This window comes from Pipistrellus hanaki (genome assembly GCF_964339955.1).
Source record: "Pipistrellus hanaki genome assembly, chromosome: 4".
NCBI classification, from domain to species: Eukaryota; Metazoa; Chordata; class Mammalia; order Chiroptera; family Vespertilionidae; genus Pipistrellus; species Pipistrellus hanaki.
In genome coordinates, this window is record NC_140506.1 from 70635048 (window position 1) to 70656242 (window position 21195).

Consider the following 21195-nt stretch of genomic DNA (forward strand, 5'->3'; position numbering starts at 1 on the left):
GCAAGGCCACCCTCAGAACACAGGGTAAACATGTCCATAGAACATGTATCTCTTAGGGACCTGACTTCCTTTACCTGGTTCACGGTATATTAATCAGGCTCCCAAAAATGCTATTATTGTGCTTCATATTTCCTGGTCCTCTATCTGGAGCATTTATTACACTGATTTTGACAACTTCCTTCTTTTCATGGTACATCTTACCGTCTGTCATTGGTTTATTTTTCTCCCATATAAACAACTCTTTGGGACGTTACATATGCAATTCCTTGAACTGGGGGTGACACTATATTTGCTTCCACAGTTCATTCGTGACTTTTAAAGCTTTGAGAGTCTCAACAGATTTTCCTGTTGGGTAATTAGGAGTGTAAACAAGGGTAAAATAATTGAAAGGGGGGGGGGGCAGCCACTTTAAAAAAATAACAGCTGAAGTCACCAAAGCTTAATATCTCCCTTCACTCTCCTCCAGACTCTTTAACAGTTGTCAAGGACAAATAAAAATCTTGTCTTCTCCACAATTATTAGTAACTAGTGGCCCGGTACACAGATTCATGCACATTGAAAAGAAATTAATTAGAATAAGTATTTTAATATCGTTATTCTCCCTTTATCTATAATAGAAGTGTCAACCAAATTCACAATCAACAATGACAGATGGAAGCACATGTGTGTGATTGGCACCAGTGAGAGCTTTATGTGTATGGTATAGGGAGCGGCTACGGGGTCAAGCCTCAGACTGACCTGTGGCAGAGCCACATACAAGTCCCAGCTTGGAGGGCAGAGCCCTCATAGCACAACTGAGCTTGACCTTACAGTCCTCCCTTGTTCCTAGGAAGCTAATTGGCTGTGGGAGGTGCAACAAGTGCTGCCAAAACAAGGCTTGAGTAACGAAATAGGTTTGAAACTCGCAAGAACATTATAAATGTCTTGACCACTCCCCTTGTTTTGCTTGTGTGAACTGATTATAAAATAAAGCTTTGGTTTACAGGCTGCATCACTGTTTCCTCATCCTTCACCACCTGTCCTCAGGATCACCCCTGGCTGTGCTGGATGCGGTTCAGTGTGACACATGTGTGAATCAACTTAGCCTTTTATATATATAGAATAAAGTTACTTAATTAGTCCTGCTTTCTGATTTGGCTAATTTTTTTCTAGCCCAGTGAAGCACCCCAACTTCTCTTTCAGATAATTGTCAGCAACACAGCAGTAAATATCAACATGAAGCACATTATTATTGTAGATCACACCGGGAGAACAAAGGGTAAATATTTAACTGCAGCAGTATATATTCTGCTCAGTGAGAAAACCTGAAGTCATTTTCAAGATCCACCATTTATTACTTCTTTTCAGTTGGGCCAAGTTTCTAAACTTTAGATCTCCATTTTCCAGCTAAAGAAAAGAAAATAGGATGCCACTGAGTCTCCTATCTACCTACTCCAGGACTTCTGTGAGGATTAAATGAATGAGGCATGGGAAAAAACACCTCACAGACATTTGGTTAAAGCATAAAATGTTTGCACCTGGTATAAAGCAAGTTGTGTTCCTGGGCTAAAGAAATTGCAAGAAGGCTAGGGAGAGGAAGCCGGGTGTTGCTACACGATGTCATTAGCTGGGCCCACGAAGACCATTCTGGGCCAGGCTGGTCTGTAGGCCACATTTTGCGCCATGGAGTTTTGGTAGCATTGGCTGCAATTTGATGAGCTGTGGCTCCAGGATGGTGGTGGGGCCTGTGTCCCGCTTGGAGGAAGCTGAGTGTTGCTCTGTCGGTGCCAGGTCTTCAGTGCCATTTCTTTGTAAATGGCCAGTGCACATCGCTGCAGCTCCTGCATTGAGTGTCTGCCCCCTGGTGGTCAGTGCACATCATAGCAACTGTTTGGATGGTTGGAGGGACACTTCATCCCCTGGATTTGGAAGCCTCATAATCAGTCATAAGCTGTATTAACCAGGTAAAAAAGAGACAAAATGGGCTGTGCCAACAGCATTCCCCAAGATTACCCACTAGGATGGCTCCTTAACAATTGATCCACCTTTACAGGCAATGATCAAAAGAAAAAGAAGAAAAAAGAACAACCTTTTCTTTTGTAATGTCCCCAGACCTCAATACAATCTCAGGAACGGGGAAGTCTGATCTGTAAATGGAACACTGAATTATGACACTATTCTCCAATTAGATTTGTTTTTGCAAAAATGAAGACAAATGGAGTGAAAAACCTTATATTCAGATATTTATGGCCCTTTACAAAGATAGGGATTTAAGGAAGTCTTCTAGGATATTCCTTAATTGTCACAATGTCTGATGAATTAACGGACACCTTCCTCACACCCCTGCAAGCAGCTGGCTTCTGTCTCTAGTAGATAAAACAGAATCCATCCAGAGGGTGGAACATCTGCTTCCTAGCTCACTTCACAGCTGTCACTCAGAGTCCAGCTGCTCCATATAACCCCTCCTCCACTACAGAACTGCTAGCACTCACTCTAATTTGTAGCCCTGTCACTACCAGGAAGGGACCTCAAAATCATCCAAACCGTAGCATGTTGACTCTGGGTGGAGTATCTAACAGGAAGCCTGGTAAAAAAATTATTTGCATACATGTTTCTTTTTCTATTTCTGATCTGTCCCTTTGCAAAAAACAAAACAAAAGAAACACACACACACACACACACACACACAAAAAAAAAAAAAAAAAAAAAAAAAAAAAAACAACAAAAAAAAACTTGATTGGTTTACTAAAGATCCTAGCAAATTCACACAGGGGTTTAATCACACTGCTTTACTGAAACAGGTAGAATAAAATGTTCCCCAAAACTGCACCATCAAGTCAAGCCCTACCAGAACAAATTGCTCTATCAAGTTAAACCCCACCAGAATTATGGCAGTTATCAACAGAATAATTCTAAAACAATGGTTGAAGAACTACCCTGACTTCTTTTAAATATTTTTTATGTGTTCTTTTAAAAAGAATTTTTTTTTTTTGTTCATCTTCACCTGAGGATATTTTTTCCATTGATTTGTAGAGAGAGTAGAAAGGAGAGGGAGAGACAAAGAGAAACACTGATATGAGAGATACCTCGATTGGTTGCCTCCTATATACACCAGGCCCTACAACTGAGGTATGTGCTCTTGACTGAGGAATCCACTGAGCCAAACCGATTAGGGCTAATTTTTTTTTTTTAATCCATAGTCAAGCCATCAGTCACAACTCATTCATGAACTTTAAAGCTTTGACAGTCTCAATAACTATTGTAGCTGGGAAAGTTCCTTCCTGCGTCTCATAATAAGTGTTGCATAATCCCAGAACAATTGGAGTTTCTGATGTATACCCAGATATCAGTATTCCAAAAAAGTTTAAAGCTAGCCAACCGACACCCTGATTTAAAACCCACCTTTGGGGCATGGAACCTGAGGCCCTATCTCAGTGCTCTCACCCTCTGTAGAACCTCAATAAATATGCCTTTGCTTTTTATCAGTGTCCCTGTTCTTTTATATCAGGAGACAAGCACGCAAACTCATCAGTAACATTATGACCTAATGGAGGGATTTACAGACTGTTCTCTCCCACTGCTGCACTGTAAATGAAAAGCAGTGCATATAGAAGATGCTAGGGCTTATCCTGATAAATTAGCCAGTCATCATGCTACATCAACATTGCATATATAGACTGGGGGAGATGCAATCCCAGATCAGGACCCTAATGAAGTCTATTAAACTGGGACAGATGAAGAATAAGAGGGAAAGGACCGCTGGGCCTTAATACTAGATGCAGTGGTTAACAATGTGGACTTTTTTTTTCAATAGATGGGGTTACACATATGTTGATATACAGTATATGCGATTTGATATGTATGCTATTTTGTTGTATTGACGACAAGCTTCAAAACTTCTTATGTCAAATTTGCTGAAGGTGTTAACATCATAGATATTTTTTGTTTAAAAATGTTGAATTTCGTGCCAGGAAAAAAAAAAAAAAGAGCATTTGTGGGAAGTTTTAATTCATTACTTTATTTTGAAGAAAAGTGCTGCTGAATACTTCTGAAGCTTATAGTGAACATGCTCCAACTGAAGATACTTGTGAACGCTGGTTTAAATGCTTTAAAAGTTATGATTTCTATGTGAAAGACAAAGAACGTCCAGGTTAACTGAAAAAGTTTGAAGACCAACAATTACAAGTATTAATGGATGAAGATGTGTGTCAAACTAAAAAAAAACTTGCAGAAAGATTAAATGTTGCTCAGCAAACAATTTTGATCCTTTACAAGCAATGGAAAAGATTTTAAAGGAAGGAAAATGGGTTCACATCAACTGAATGAAAGACAAATGGAAAACCGAAAAGGCATCAGTAAAATGTTGCTTTAATGGCATGAAAGAAAGTCTTTTTTGCATCGAATTGTGACTGGCGATAAAAAGTGGATTTATTTTGAGAATCCCAAATGCACAAAATCATGGGTTGATCCAGGTCAACCATCAACATCGACTGCAAGGCCAAAAAGCTTTGGAAAGAAGACAATGCTCTGCATTTGGTGGGATCAGGAAGGTGTGGTGTATTATGAACTTCTAAAGCCAGGTGAAACAGTTAATACTGATCGCAACAACAAATAATCAATTTGAACCATGCTTTGATAGTGAAATGACCAGAATGTGTCAGAATCCATGGCAAAGTAATTTTGCTTCATGATGACGCACCATTATACACTTCAAAACCAGGTAAAGAAAGAGACATATGTACTACTATTTGTAATACTTTAAACAATAAATAATAATAATAATAATAATAATAATAATAAAAACACTAGTTAAAGACGCGTTAACGTATCTTGCCTGGGAAGTATTAACCCTGCTATATTCACCAGACCTTGCCCCTCAGATTACCATTTGTTCGGATAGATGGCACATGCACTTTCTGAGCAGCACTTCAAAGCATACGAAGCAGTGGAAAATTGGGTCTCAGAATGGTTTGCCTCAAAACAAGAAAAATTCTATTGGGACGGTATCCACAAATTACCTGAAAGATGGGGGAAATGTGTAGCTAGCGATGGACATTACTTTGAATAAAGCACTTTTGATGTTTCTCTTGAAATTAGTATGTTTTCTTTGATTACAAAATCTGCATTATTAACCAGTACACTAGTAGTTACTTATCTCATAGAAGGCATAACAAACTATACTATTAAGCCTGGTAACTATTATATAACAAAATAAAAAAGTTTACTTAAAAAAACACACAAAAGATTTAACTCCACCCTTTTCTCGGAGTGTTTAACAAACGCAATAGGAAAGTACACAAAATCCCCTTGAGTCTGTTAAGGGCTTAACACGTCCAGACTTGAGGAAATGCCTTTTATCCAGGAGGCAACCCCAGTCAGCTTGAGAATGTTACAAAAACTAGCCTTGGAATCGCAGGCCCCCACTGAGCAGCTGATAGAGTTAGCTTTCAGTGTTTGTAACAACCAAGACAGGGAAGAGGAAGAGCAAAAGGCCACCAGATGGAAACAAAAGGCATAATCACTTGGTAGCCACAGCTTTAATCCTATGTATTCCTGTCGGACACCTACAGGAGCGCCTGCCACAAACGCAGGACCCACTACCTCCAGGACCATGCCCCGTCTGCACAAATGTCCTAGGCTTCCCAGGGAACTCCGTGCCTCCAAACCAACGATGTTTAAAACACCTGAGAACAGGCCGAAACCGGTTTGGCTCAATGGATAGAGCGTCGGCTTGGGGACTGAAGGGTCCCGGGTTCGATTCCGGTCAAGGGCATGTACGTTGGTTGCGGGCATATCCCCTGTAGGGGGTGTGCAAGAGGCAGCTGATCGATGACTCTCTCTCATCGATGTTTCTAACTCTCTATCTCTCTCCCTTCCTCTCTGTACAAAATCAATAAAATATATTTTAAAAAAAAATTAAAAAAAAAAAAAAAACACCTGAGAACAGATGGTGCCTGAGGTCTCCTACTGCCTCCACCGACCATCTGAAACCATCACACCAGAGGAGTCTCCTGGTGGCCCTTGAGGTGACAGGTAAGCCCATTCATTTTTAAATATATATATATATTTTATTGATTTTTTACAGAGAGGAAGGGAAAGGGATAGAGAGTTAAAAACATCGATGAGAAAGAAACATCGACCAGCTGTCTCCTGCACACCTTCTACCGGGAATGTGCCTGCAACCAAGGTACATGCCCTTGACCGGAATCGAACCTGGAACCTTTCAGTCCACAGACTGATGCTCTACCCACTGAGCCAAACCGGTTTTGGCAAGTCCATTCATTTTTATTGGACACAGGGACTGCTTGCTCTGCTCTGACTCACTCACAGGGGCCTCTTTCTTCCAAAACCTATTGGATCACTGGGGTGAATGGGCATCCTCAACGCTACCATTTCATTCATCCCCTCGGCTGCTGCCTCAGGAATATCACTTTTAGTCCTAATTTTCTTGTAGTTCCAAGGTGCTCCATTCCTTTATTAGGGAGGGACAGCTTGTCTAGTCTAGAAATGACCATAGAAGATAATGAACTCTCATTATTACTCCTGATGGCCAACTTAACTTCTCACCCTGAACTAAAAATTAATAATATTCTACAAAAAGCTTGTCAAACTCAAAGGCTAGCACGAGCCAAATAAACCAGGTTTAAGTCTATGTGGGCCGCAAAAAAAAAAAATTCCCCCCCCCCATTTTCATAGAAAGTAGGTTCATTTCGGTAGAGACATGCTGAATTTAAAGGGCTGAAATAAACAAGTAATCGTTAACATAAAATAATAGAACATTTTAATAAAGATTAATATTTTTTCTTGAACATTAACTTATCAGACACTGAATAACTGCACAAATTAATAAGCGTAATACAAATAAACCTATTTTTCTTGTTCTCCAAAAGCGAAATACTTCCTGTTGCACACACCAAACAAGTCAGCACAAGACTGGCGTGGCCATGGGCTGCTAAAGTATTCGCCGCTAGTATTAGTGGAGAGAAATGGTGCAGCCTGCGCATAAGGCTGGTATGGGAAATGATTGCAACACCATTAAAGTAACCAGTCATTAGCGAACATTGTAGTTCGCTATTAATAATTATGTATAAAAGGATATTGTAAAAATGAAGTTAAAGTTTTATTAAAGCGTTTCTTGCATACCATTATATTGGGTGGGCTGCAAAAATATTAGTTGTGGGTTGCATGCGGCCCACAGGCCACGAATTTGACATGCTTGTTCTAGAGTCTGTCTTCTTCGCAGCCAATCCTGAGGTATGGGAAACTGGAATACCAGGCAGGGCAATAGGAGCAAAACCAGGGGCACCCCACCCTAAAAAAACAGCATCTTTTAAGACCTAAGGGATTGACCCTCTCATTAAATATATACATATCTAAAGCATGGGCTGCTCAGGCCCTGCCAGTCCCCAAGCAATATCCCTCTTCTCCTAGTACAAATGCCAAATGGTCGTGACCGGTGTGGCTCAGTGGATAGAGCGTCGGCCTGTGGACTGAAGAGTCCTGGGTTCGATTCTGGTCAAGGGCATGTACTTTGGTTGTGGGCACATCCCCAGTGGGGGTGTGCAGGAGGCAGCTGATCAATGTTTCTCTCTCATCGATGTTTCTAACTCTCTATCCCTCTCCCTTCCTCTCTGTGAAAATCAATAAAAAATATATATTTTTTAAAAAGCCAAATGGCAAATACCAGTTTGTGAAGGACCCTAAGGGCTGTAAATAAGGTTGTAATTCTGGTACATCCTATAGTTCCAAACCCATACACTACCTTAAATCCCAGGAGAAGACAAATATTTTACTGTATTAAATTTAAAGGCTGCCTTTTTCTGCATCCTGATTCCCAGGACTTGTTCCCAGTACTTGTTCACATTTGAATGGACGAACCCCCAAACTAGGGAGACTTGCCAATATCCATGAACTGTACTCCCTCAGGGCTTTAGGAACCATCCCCATTTGTTTGGAAATCCCTGAGCCACAATATGGTGATGATGTTAATTTCTAGTACTAACACAGAGAACTCAGATAAACATTCCATCCTGGTGTCACACTTCCTTGTAAACAGAGGATATAAAGTATCTCCCCCAAAAGGCCCAAATAACCTCCCAGAGATCCAATACCTGGGATACCCACTTACCTCAGAAGCCCGGACCCTGTCTCCCCAAAGGAAGTAAGTCATACTGGCTCTCAGAGTCCCACCAAGTAAACAACAATTGGAGAATTTTTAGGAATCGCTGGCCTCTGCCACCTGAGGATACCAGGTTTGGGGCCAATTGCTAACCCTCTACATAAGGCTTCTGACAGAAGACGGCAAAGGGCCAATAGACTGGACCCCTGAATGTCAACGTGCCTCTGAGAAATTAAAAGTGAAACTGCTCAGGGTATCTGCTTAGGGCTGCCAAGTTTAGAAAAACAGATTACTGTGCTCACTTCAGCAGCACATACACTAAAATTTGAACGATGAAGAGTAGCATACCACCCAAATTTGTGAAGCGTTCCATATTTTTTTTTAAAAAAAGAAAGAGAAATATGTAAACAGATAATAATTTAATAAAAAATGTAAGAAGAGAGAGAGAGAGAGAGAAACAGGTTACTTTGTATATAGCGGAAAGATAGGAAGTCCCCACCCAAAATTTACCAGCTTACTTTCCAAAATGCTGGATGCTGCTCTCATGGCCGGCTGGCCACATTCTTAACCGGCTGTAGCTGCCACTGCTCTCATAGTAGGGAGAGGTGGATAAACGTACCTAGGTCAGCCACTAAAAGCACAAGCCTCCCATCAAGTAAATAAAGGGTTTATCCATGGCCTCCGGAGGAAGGCTTAAATAAATATAGTAGAAAGTCTTCCTCAACTCTCCTGAATTAACCCTAAAGCCTTGCCAAACTCTCAATCCTACTACCCTCCTGGCAATAGGAAGGTAGCCTACCAGGTCACATACCAATGCATAGAAACTATTGAACAAGTCCAGCAGGCCTGGCCTAAAAGATGAACCTTTACCTAAACCTGATGCAGACTAGTCTACGTATGGCAATCATTTTACACAAAATGGGGTCAAAAAGGCAGGTATGCCATTGTCAGTCTTCAAGAAACAACAAAGGCAAAAGCCTGCCCCCCCTCTACGACTTCGGCCCAAAAAGCTGAACTCATAGCACCCACTAAGGCCTTACAACCAGGGGAAAAACATGAGTTCATATCTACACCGACTCAAAGTATCGGTTTCTAATGTTACATGCCCATGCTACCATTTGGGAAGAAAGAGGACCTTGAACAGCTAAAAACTCCCCATAAAACACCCTTTAGGAATTTAGAACTCCCGGCAACTGTAGCACTGACCCAAGAGATAACAATGATACACTCACTGCCAGGGCCACCAAAAGGGAACACAGATATGATCAAACGCATTGCGTTGGTAGATCCGGAAACGAATATAGCAGCATTGTCTTCCTCAATCACCCAAAAGGCAGCTCTGGCCCCTGACTTCCCTCAGCAACCAGAAGGCCCTTCTACATAACGCTGAGGAAATCTTTTGGACCATAAAGAATGGATTCTCTAGAGACCCACAGGCTGGATATCAAGGGATAATAAACATTTGTTACCTCAGAACGCTCCATAATAGCACCCACGAAAGGAGAGGTGTTCTTGCCATCCTTGTCTCCCAGCTGGTTATGATATGAGCGTGTTACAAAAACTGTACAGGAAGTGACCCAAGGATGCATTCTGCTCCAAAATAATCTCGAGTTACCACCTTCTTCCTCCTCCCTTCCTGTCACCAATACAAACCAGGGTACATATATCCTGGGAAAGATTGGCAAATTGATTTCACTCAGATGCCTTCCTAAAACTGGATTTAAACATTTGCTAGTATTTGTAAACACTTATACTGGATGGATCGAAGCCCTTCCTACCAGAACACACAAAAAGCCACTAAAATAGCCAAGTACTTAGAAAAATCTTACCTTGGTTTTTTTTTTTGGAAGCTTCCCAAGAAGCTTCCAGAGTGATAATGGACCCTCTTTTGTAGCCCAAATTACCTAACAGCTAGCTCATGCTTAGGAATCAACTATCCCTTATTCTCATCATGGAGACCTCAACCCTCAAATAAGGCAGAAGAAGCTAATCAAACCCTAAGAAGGACTCTAGCCAAGCGATGCCAAGGAACCTCAAAGTCCTAAAGAAAAGTGAAAAGTCAGCCCCTTTTCACTCACCAATGGCAGAGGCCGTTCTCAGCTCTGCCAGCCGATGTCTTACACCGTTAACCTAGGACAAATAAGTTAAACCAGGGGACAAGGTCTACTTAAAAACCTGGAGGGACGACTGTCCTAAGTCCCAGCCACAGCCCAGATGGAAGGACCCACTCACATCAGGTCCGACTGAGCACCCCAACTGCAGCAAAGCCACCAGGGATAGAGCCGTTCACAGATGTCACAGCAAACATATTTCCTGTGAGTCCCCACAGAAACCACAAAATGAGACCTGCCTTTAGGACCCATCCGGGGCCTCTAACTCCTTTTCGAGAACCTGTTACAAATGAGTCATGTGATGGCGGGGCCTCAGTGTAATTGTCTTTCTCATGTTTCTGACACTATTTTCTCCTAGCCTGTTGGTATGCCCAGCCTCCATCCCCCAGGAAGAGATTTCTTCTGTTCTCGTTGGATATAATCCCTATCAAATAAAGTCCCAGGTCCTCCACTCCACTCAAATTATTTGAATTTTAGCCAGCAATATTTATCCTTCTTGTTTTCGTATTCCTACCATACTCAAGACCCCCCTGAAAAGAATGGAAGACTAATATACTACTACACGTTTCCAATATCGTTGCTGCTGGAAATTAACTTTTTGATTGCTGGATCTGCCCTAAACAGCCCACCACAAGAGCCCTCCCTCTTCAGTTTCAATCTATAGCCCTCAACTTAAATCTAACTCTACTAGTAGGGTCCCAAATAATTTTGAAAAGACTAGTACTTTTTTTAGTAAACCTCCTTTCAGTTTCTAGCGACTTTTCTCACACCAACCTCATCCTATTTGTTAATCAGACTAATAACTGGCCAGTTTTGAGGCTCTTATGCAAGATCCTTACAGAACTCTGCTGTCATTATATTACATCCAACCAATCCTATATAATAAAGAAGTAATATGCAAATTGATCATCACTCCAACACACAAGATGGCTGCCCCCAAGTGGTCAAAGATCCTGCCCCAAGGTGGACACAAGATGGCCGCCACAAGATGGTAGAGGGAGGGGCAGTTGGAAGAGACAAGGCCTGCAAGGGAGGGCATTTGGGGGTGATCAGGCCTGCAGGGGAGGGCAGTTAGGAGTGATCAGGCCAGCAGAGGAGTGCAGTTGTGTGTGTGTGTGTGGGGGGGGGGGGGGGGGACCAGGCCAGTAGGGGAGCAGTTAGGCATCAATCAGGCTGACAGGGGAGTGGTTAGGGGGTGATAAGGCTGGTAGGCAGAAGCAGTTAGGGGCAGTCAGGCAGGCAGGGAGGTGAGCAGTGGGAACCAGAAGTCCTGGGTTTCAGATTGCAGGGAGTGAATGGGGGCTGAAGGACACCCCCCCCCCCACCCCTGTGCACAAATTTCATGCACTGGGCCTCCAGTATAGCAATAAACGAAATAATTGTGTCCTATCTTTGATATATCCAAAGATTTCTTCTAACAATATTTTCTGTACCCCCAATCTGACACACTGGTGTCCACTAAGCTAGAGAGTCCAATCAGATGTCTGGGAAACAAATTCTCAAAACAACTCCCAAAACATTTGCAGTTATTGACAAGGAGAAACTAATGTTAACTGGAAACTTGTTTACCAAGTCCCCACAGCACATAAAGCCCCCACAGGGCCAAGGGAATCCTTCTTTTTAAAAAAAAAAAAAAAAAATTATTTTTTTACAGAGAGGAAGAGAGAGGGATAGAGAGTTAGAAACATTGATGAGAGAGAAACATCGATCAGCTGCCTCTTGCACATCCCCTACTGGGGATGTGTCCGCAACCAAGGTACATGCCCTTGACCGGAATCGAACCCGGGACCCTTGAGTCCGCAAGCCGACGCTCTATCCACTGAGCCAAACCAGTTTCGGCGGGATATCCTTCTAAAAGGAGAATTCCCTTACCCCTGACTTCAGGGAGGACACCTACTGAGGTCCAACCCTATGGGCCTAGCTTTCTTTCTTAAAAAAATTTTTTTTGAAGGAGGAATGCACAAGGCCAAAATGGTAAGGGGTTATAAATTTACTAGAGGCCCAGTGAATGAAATTTATGCACGTGAGGCAACGGGGGTGGCATGGGCACAAAAAGGTCTCTCAACCCAGCCTGCATCCTCTTGCAACCCAGGATCCTTTGGGGGATGTCAGGCCTAAAGCAGCAGTAGGACATCCCTCTCACAATCCGGGACCCTGCATGTACCAGTGACCATGCTTTTTATATAGGTGAAAGGCATCTTGCTGTTGTATGGGCAGCTACATTTTTAAAAAATATATATATTTTATTGATATTTTACAGAGAGGAGAGAGATAGAGAGCTAGAAACGTCGATGAGAGAGAAACATCTACCAGCTGCCTTTTGCACACCCCCCACCGGGGATGTGCCCGCAACCAAGGTACATGCCCTTGACCGGAATTGAACCCGGGACCTTTCAGTCCGCAGACCGACGCTCTACCACTGAGCCAAACCGGTTTCAGCTACATTTTTTTTTTTTTTGGTCCGAATTATAAAAAGTAGTATATAACATGATCCTTCTGAGGCTGTAGCACCATTTTCCCCGTCTTATGGTTGGAAAAACTGAAGCAGAGAGAAGTTAAATAATTGGCTTTGTCACACAGTTGTAAGTGTCAGAATCAGGGCTGACCACAAAATGTGCAAGCAAGAGTCCATGCATGTTATCACTGCATCATCCTGTTTTTTCAGTGTTAAGGTAGCCTTTCCAGGTTTTAATTTTTAAATCTAAGAGATTGTTCCCAATATATAGGGTAGAGTCCCTAGGACTAGCCATCTATGGGGTGACAGGCAAGTGAGGGGGTCAGGGGTACTCTGCTGGCACCTGCCTTGGCTGCTGGCCTGGCATGGCCTGCTGTCTGGCCCCACCTCCCTGAGCACTGCCGCCAGTCACCTCCCCCTGGTGGTCAGTGAATGTCATAGCGACCAGTAGTTCTGCCATTCAGTCAATTTGCATATTAGGGTTTTATTATATAGACTTAGGTCATCTGGATAGCAGATGGGCTGAGCTCCAAAATAGCACCAGCCCTCAAAGACAGGGAGTCAGATTTTTAAAGGACTCCAGGCAGGTTTTTTCTGGGTGGAGAATTCTCTGTTCAGGTCTGGATTCTGGGAAACTCTGGAGGGGAGAGATAACAGTCTTAGCAAGTGGAATGTGGTGTAAACAAGTAGAATATCCATTGTGAAGTGGCCTAAAGGTCAGTTCCCAGGGGAGGAGGTATTGGTTCAATTATTTGATCAAATCTAACAATATTTTTATTGATTTTGAAGAGGAAGGGAGAGATAGAAACATCCATGATGAGAGAGATCATTGATCGGCTGCCTCCTGCATGCCCCACACTGGGGAACGAGCCCGCAACCGGGCATGTGCCCTGACTGGGAAGTGAACTGTGTCCTCCTAATTCATAGGTCAGCATCAACCCCTGAGTCATGCTGCCTAGATGCATGTAGATACTCTTGTTCTGCCAGTAGCATGAGTTTCTTAGGCAACATGTCTCCCCCCACACCCAGGTGTGAAACACCCTGGATGTTGCACAGTAATTATGGCATTTCCTGTTTTGTCAGCCTGAGGAGAAACCATCCTCTATGAGTTAAGCAAGATATGTCATTAAGAAGGAAGACTTGAGGCTACAAGGCCTCAACAAAGGATTTACAGTAACTTTGGGATGTGATGGAGATTTCAACATGGCTTATTTTGGCTTCTACTATGTCAAAAACACTGTAGTTTTTGAGAAAATGTGGGATCGGTCTTCTTTTGGGCACAGTAGCCTCAGTCATTAACATCCCATTTGATGTTGCCAAAAGAATTCAAGGGCTTCAGCCAGTTCCTAGAGAGATCTGTACAGAGAGGCTGTTTTAAATCGATGGCAGCAGTCTACCAGGAAGAAAGGATTTTAGCTTTGTACAAAGGCCTGCTTCCCAGGACTATGAAACTTTGAGCAGGTGGTGTGGTGATGCTGCTGGTTTATGAATGCAACTATTCATGGCTTCAGGAGAACTAGTGATTGCCTGTGAAATGTATTTACCCCTTGAGATAATGCACATTTGCTCTATAGCACCTTGAGACTGTTAATCAGCTAAGCTGATGCAATTATAAATTATACAATTGTATAAAATTATTTTTAAAAAAAATATTTAAGCAGAAACCGGTTTGGCTCAATGGATAGAGCGTCGGCTTGGGGACTGAAGGGTCCTGGGTTCGATTCCGGTCAAGCGCATGTACCATGGTTGCGGGCACATCCCCAGTAGGGGGTGTGCAAGAGGCAGCTGATCGAAGACTCTCTCTCATAGATGTTTCTGACTATCTCTCTCCCTTCCTCTCTCTACAAAATCAATAAAATATATTTTAAAAAAAGATTTAAGAGAAAAACTTATTTTGATACTTCAAAAATTATCTCAAGCCCGGCTGGTGTGGCTCAATGGTTGAACATCAATCCATGAACCAGGAGCTCATGGTTAGGTTCCCAGTCAAAGCATATCTGGGTTGTGGATTTGATTCCCAGTAGGGGGCCTATAGGAGGCAACTGATTGATAATGCTCTCTCATCATTTATGATTCTCTCCCTCTCCCTCTCTCTGAAATCAATAAAAATATATATTTTTAAAAATTATCTATAGACAATTTGAGGTTGTAGTTATGGCTATATGTTTCATAAACTATAAGAAGAATATGAAGCAATGAGGTATGTAAATTAAATATATAAAAATAGCATAGAAATCAGATATATTTCATACAAGCAATATAAATTTTATGACATGTTTTAATTACATTGCTTCACAATAAAAATCCATTGTATTAATAATCATTTTTCCCGGGAGGCCAAGAAATGCTTAAAGGAAAAAAAAAAAAAAAAAAAGACAAAATTTAAACAGTCCATAAATAATATTTAAAATTCACAAAGAAGATATTTTTATTTTTTTTAAAGATTTTTTTTTATTGATTTCAGAGAGGAAAGGAGAGGGAGAGAGAGACAGAAACATCAATGATAAGTAAGACTCATAGATTGGCTGCCTCCTGTACGCCCCCCAACTTGGGATGGAGCCTGCACCCCACACATGTGCTCTGACTGGGAATCGAACCATGACCTTGTGATTCATAGGTCCATGCTAAATCACTGAGCCATGCCTGCCAGGCAAGAAGATATTTTAAAATTGCACTAAAATGGCCTTTTAAAAATGTTGACTTTTATGTTAAAATGTAAGTTTGTTTGGTTTTCTAGTAATACTACACATTTCAGCTATATTTTCCTAAATCTACTTCATATTTTGCACTATTATTTAAAGCTGGCCATACTTTGAAATCCTGATATTTGAAGTCCTGATATATGACAAACAGAAAACGTGAAGTTATATTAAACTACTCTCCTTCACCTAGTTCCCTTTGAAAACAAGTTTTGTTGCTAAAATATGTTCATGTTAAATCACAAGTTGGAACCACTCCTTGTATTGCCTATATTTGCATATAAATATCTTTGTTCAGAATTCTTATCTATGCCATTCTTAAAATCAATGTTTAAAGTAAAAGTACAGCCCTAGCCAGTTTGGCTCAGTGGATAGAATCACAGCCTGTGGACTGAAGGGTACTGGGGTTCAATTCTGGTCAAGGGCACACGCTTGTGGACTGGATCATTGATGTTTCTGTCTTCCTCTCCCTCTCCTTTCCTCTCTGAAATCATGCTCTAGGGCCTGGTTAACTGTGACCCATGTGGTGGTGTCCCAGTCTCTGCATATAAACGGGTGATGAGCTGTAGGTATAGAGAATAGTTGGGAGTGGCCAAATAAGAGTGATCTAAGACATCCAATGTGTGAGACCTAGTATTTAGCATATTACCCTTTTATTATTATAGATTGCTTTTTCTGATGGAGTCAGATAGTTCTCATAGAGCTCTTTCTTTTTAATTTAATGCTCAGGTCTCTCTCTTCTTCTATGTCATTTTTAGAGTCACATCTTCGATATTACTTCATCTGATCGGCTTTGTTTCCTATGTTCATCTCTTGATCTCCTTAATTAAATGCTTCATCTTTAGGATTTTGTCTGGTTCTTTTTTAAAGCTTCAATCTCTTTGGTAAAGTAAATCATTTTGTTCATTAATTTGTTTTTTGAGTGCATTAAATGGTCTGTCTATATTTTTTCACATCTTATTGAGTATTTTCAGAACTGAAATCTTGAATTCTGTCATTCATATCATATATTTCCATGTGTTCCAGTTTGCTTTCTGGAGATTTTTCATTTCCTTTTTGAAGTGCCTCACTTCAGTGGTTAGTCATTGTATTTGCTGCACTCCTTCTCTGCCTAGGCATCTATATATTACTAGAGGCCCAGTGGTAGGGTCCCTCTCTTTCCCCAGCTGGCCCTGCTCCCTGGTTGAACACCCAGAAGAACATCCAGTTGAGGGGATAATTTGCATACTATGCTTTTATTATATAGGATTGGTGTTTCTCTAGCAGCTTTCTATAAAGAGGTCTTTCTACTGTTTCCCAGTAGATGGCACTAATCACAAGTGGTTTTTTTTTGTTTGTTTGTTTTTTTAAATATATTTTATTGATTTTTACAGAGAGGAAGGGAGAGAGATAGAGAGCTAGAAACGTCGATGAGAGAGAAACATTGACCAGCTGCCTCTTGCACACCCCCTACTGGGGATGTGCCCGCAACCAACGTACATGCCCCTGATCGGAATCGAACCCGGGACCTTTCAGTCCGCAGACCGACGCTCTACCACTGAGCCAAACCGGTTTCAGCACAAGTGTTGTTTTTTGTTTTTGTTTTTTGGCTCAGTGAAATCCCAGAGCTGACCTCTGTGGCTGCCATCAGTATGGCTGGACAGCTTGGGGATGGGTTTTATTTTGCCCCCTCAATAATGGCCAGAGATCTCCACTGAGTCTTCCCCCACACCCCCCAACAGGGATCAGTTATCAAGGGTGTTGGGAGCCAGCAGAGTTGAGATAAGCAACTCAGTCTTAAGAAAATAGAATTAAGTTCCTTCTAGCAGAAGTTATGCGGTGCCCTGAGGGCTTGGCCAGAAGATAAAATTAACCTGCAGCTTAGCATCTTCCTGCTTAGCATCTTCCTGCCTCTTCCCCTTCCTGATCCTCCCCCCTAGATAGCCCAGCCTTGGAATGTTGCACCTTGGAATGTTAACATCCTTGCAACTTCCCCTTCCTGATCCTCCCCCATGGACACTGCCAGGGACCCCTCTGCATGGGCGGCCCTGCCCCCCTTTGTTTCTGCTGTATAAATACAGCCATTTCAGAGAATAAAATTGAGGCTTGATCAGAACCTTGTCTTGCCTCCATTCTTTCGCGTTCCTTGTTTGCCTCATTCTTTTAGGTGGTTCCTGCGTGCCCCCGTTGTTGCCCCGCAGGTCGGGACAAAATGGCGTCCTACGTGGGGCGCTCCTGAGGACCTCCAACGAGAACGTCTACGGGAGAAGCCCTGGCCAGGCACCCCCCAGAGTCGCCTCGAGGACCCGCGAGTGAAGACTCAGCATTGGATCGCCACGGTCACGCCCGCCGTGAGACAGATCAGAGTAAAGGTAGGTAGATGATTTTTCAAACAAGATTTCAGAACATTTCACCCCTTCTTTTGCTCGATTGTTATTATTGGTTCTCTCGGTTGGTTCCTTCCTGTCCACTAATAAGCACTCACTTGCCGATCTGGGGAAGAGTGAAAGGTACCCACTTTCGGCTGTGAGAACTCCGAATCACTTGAACTAGTACCGTCTCCCGGTTTTCTTGGCGAGAATTCTCTCCAATTAGATCTACTCTTAAAACCTTGAGCTTGCTTTGTTTCACACAAGCAAGGGAGTAAAGGGTAGAGTCGAAAAGAGAGTAATTCCGCCTGAATTCCTGGGTTGACGAGAAAATTCAAGCTGACCCGGCACGGGGTTTATACGTCCCGGAGGCTTACGTGGAGAAGGAATCTCTTTGAGAGCCATCCAATCGACCAATAATGGGGAATGCTTTAAGTTGTCATGAAATGTTCCTTGACGGTGTCAAGATTTCCCTCAGAACGTGAGGAGTAAGGGTTAAGAAAAAAGAATCTTAGAAAATGGACTCAGGGAGTCCCCTCAGGCACGAGGAATTAAGGCTAGAAAAAAAGGATCTTAGAAATGAAAGTGCTCTTTAGAGTGAATGTTGAAGTCTATGTGATCACAAAACAATGTTGTTTTTTGTTGAAATTAGAATCTTAGTATATGTATGGAATTTAAAATCTATAATAAGTGGAACTCCACTGCTGAAACTACCTCTGACTTAATGCCTTGTTTAAAAATTATAAGAAAACTCACAGGGAAATGCAAATCTTGACCAAATTGGGTATTAATTATTATTTCAGAAAGCCAAAAAGAAAAAAAATTGAGATCTGTCTATCTTTTAAGCATGAAAAGAAATTCAGCCAGATCTGTTGCTGATGCTTCCCCTGGAGTAAGCAGAAAATGGGGGAAGGGAGAGACATGAGGCGATCCAATATAGAAGCCTGTTCTCCTAGTATATTAAATTAACAATTTCCTTTCTCGCCATAAAAAAGTTTTAAAAATTTAGAAATGCGTCTGGGATATCTGTGCACGTGTAAAGAGAAAGCTAGTATAAGACTAAATGCGCGCACGTCCGATTTCGGATATTAGATAAGTCTTGAACTAGCCTTAACTTTTTACAAGAGCTACAGAAATGAAAAACCCAGAACTGATTCTTTTTCCTGAGAAAAGCAGCGAAAAAATCTTCTTGAAAGAAATTCAAGCTAATTCCAGCAACAAGATTCTCATTTCCATAATAAAGAAGAGTTTTCAAAATGCTAGTGAACCTTATTAAAAAGTTAACTTTTAAGGCCTTCAAGAAAATAAGTAAATTTGTCTCAGTCATAGAATTTATCCAAAGTAAATACTTTAAAGATCTAATCTAATCTAAGTCCAGATAACTGGCTACATCCTTTGTTGAGGGAGGAAAGGGTAAAGGCCCTTCCCCCAGCAGACAGTTAATATAGTGTCCTGCCAGTAGCCATCTTAAAGAATGTGATAATTTACAGTCGAATAAACAAAACCTAGTTTCCCAGAACCACTGGCAAATAAAAATTAAAGTTCAAATTTGCCTCATAACAAACCTAGAGGACAGAATTGAATCTATTAATTGATTATGTCTTGTATTTTTCTTAGAAATATAAAGTGTTAGTTGGTCCGAAAGTTGTGGGTTATTGCTAAGCTGATTAACATAAAGTATTATTAATCTAAGAATTACTAAATATATTTAACTTGCCAGCTTTAAAAATTCAAAGTTCAAATTAAATTAGGAGAAATTATAGAGTTGTAGTGCTTAAATACTTAAAGCATAAAAACTTATTTTTAAGAAAATAAAATGTATTTCCTCTAATAATTAGGAATTCAAAATAAATTGCTTATTATTGACCTAATTAAAAAGAGAATTAATTCTGTGATCTCCACCAAAACTTTTTCTATACAAAAACTAGTCTAAATCTAATTTATATCTTAAGATAATAATAATTAATAATAACAGATATTAAAATATTTAAATCATATATAGATATTTATTTGATGGGTTTTTTTCCCCCCCATGTTAAAATTTCAAGGCCTTACTTTTTAAAACAGATCTAATATACTTGAAATTGCATGGAAAGCTTTATCAAATAAAAATTAATAGGTATATATTAAATATTATGAAGGTTTTCGCCTGTGGGAAAGGCAAAAACAATATATTTCTTAAATATAGCCAAATTTTTCAACAGCAATAAAATTTCAAGAAAGACAAAAGCCATGCTTGAATCAGACCAATAAAATACCAAACCTATAAATTTTACTGAATAAATTTCTTTGCCATTATTTTTTTAAACTAAAAATACCTACTTAAGTTACTTTATAGATTAGCTTTTACAATATAATCAATGTCATATAAATTAAGTTACATGAGAAGCCAATGTTTTATAAATAATTGAATCCTAACTATATATAGCCACCTATATTTTAATTAAGCTAAAGGCAAGGCAACATTTGTGGCTTATGAATTCAAAAGTAAATTTGCTTTATTTTTAAATGACTTGCCATGATAGCAGTCAGCACCTGTGCATTCCTACAGGTTGCCCAGGTCCAAGAGCAAGGAAGGTCAGTGTACACACCCTTCTATATAGAAGTCAAAATACTTAATATTTTATATTCTACCGGGAACCCTAGCTTAGGGGCTTAATTTATATCTAACACAGAGAATAGTATTAACAACCACATTAAAAGAAATTTTTTATCTCAGGTATTAACCATTTTAACAGATAGATCCAGTTCTAGAAAGGCTAGATATACTACAGCAGAGGAGCAAAGGTCCTTCAAACCTCTTATATTTCAATAGAAATACAAGCTCTTATTTATACCTTAACAGATTTTACTACAAAGCCCATCAATCTATAGTAACAGTACTTATATGGTAAATATAGCAAAAATTATTAAAACAGCTATTATAAGGCACATTAATTCAGAGGAACTTTTCATTTAATTTTCAGTCTATAAAATGTTATTTGAGAATGACAATTTCCATATTTTATTAGAAACAATGTCCTCAGTATATTATCCAACTTCCTATACCAACTTTAGAGATAAATCCCCAAGGACTTAAACCTAATCAAATCTGGTAAAATAAATGTCATTCAGTAGTGGAAAGAGCCATTGGTACTCTTAAGATCATTTTAAAAACAAAAAAGGGGAGACAGATATTATGTGTCACCTCAAGAGAAGCTCAGTCATACTTTTTATACTTTAAAATTTTTTAAATTGTGATGCAGATCGTACAGCAGGCGAAAGGCATCAGGCCTCCTGTACAATAGCCTCCACCGAGTCAGCTAGGTGGAAGGAAGCATAAACCAGAAAAAAGTTTTATCAAATTCAGTAATAATGTGGGGCTAGGAGTGGCTGTACATTCTTATACTAAGTTATCTAATCAAGTAATCAATGATGTCCAAGCCCTCTCTAGTACCATTAATGATCTCCAAGACCAAATTGACTCCTTAGCTGAAGTTGTTCT

The 21195-nt window shown here is 40.7% G+C and overlaps 1 protein-coding gene across 5 annotated transcripts in view; it reads right to left on the minus strand.

The window, feature by feature from the left end:
- Positions 1-21195, minus strand: part of LOC311621433 (NXPE family member 3-like) — an 82042-nt gene that overhangs the window by 50177 nt on the left and 10670 nt on the right. Inside the window, exon 1 of one of the 5 annotated variants that reach the window (XM_084881461.1) lies at positions 8108-8311. The exons of 1 other annotated variant lie outside the window; for it this stretch is intronic. In XM_084881461.1, coding sequence (XP_084737587.1) covers positions 8108-8149 — 42 coding nt within the window. In that variant the 5' untranslated portion in view covers positions 8150-8311. Of the gene's footprint in view, positions 1-8107; positions 8312-9567; positions 9667-10176; positions 10367-21195 lie in introns of those variants that run through there. 3 more of the 5 variants (XM_084881466.1, XM_084881465.1, XM_084881462.1) reach the window with 3 other exon arrangements.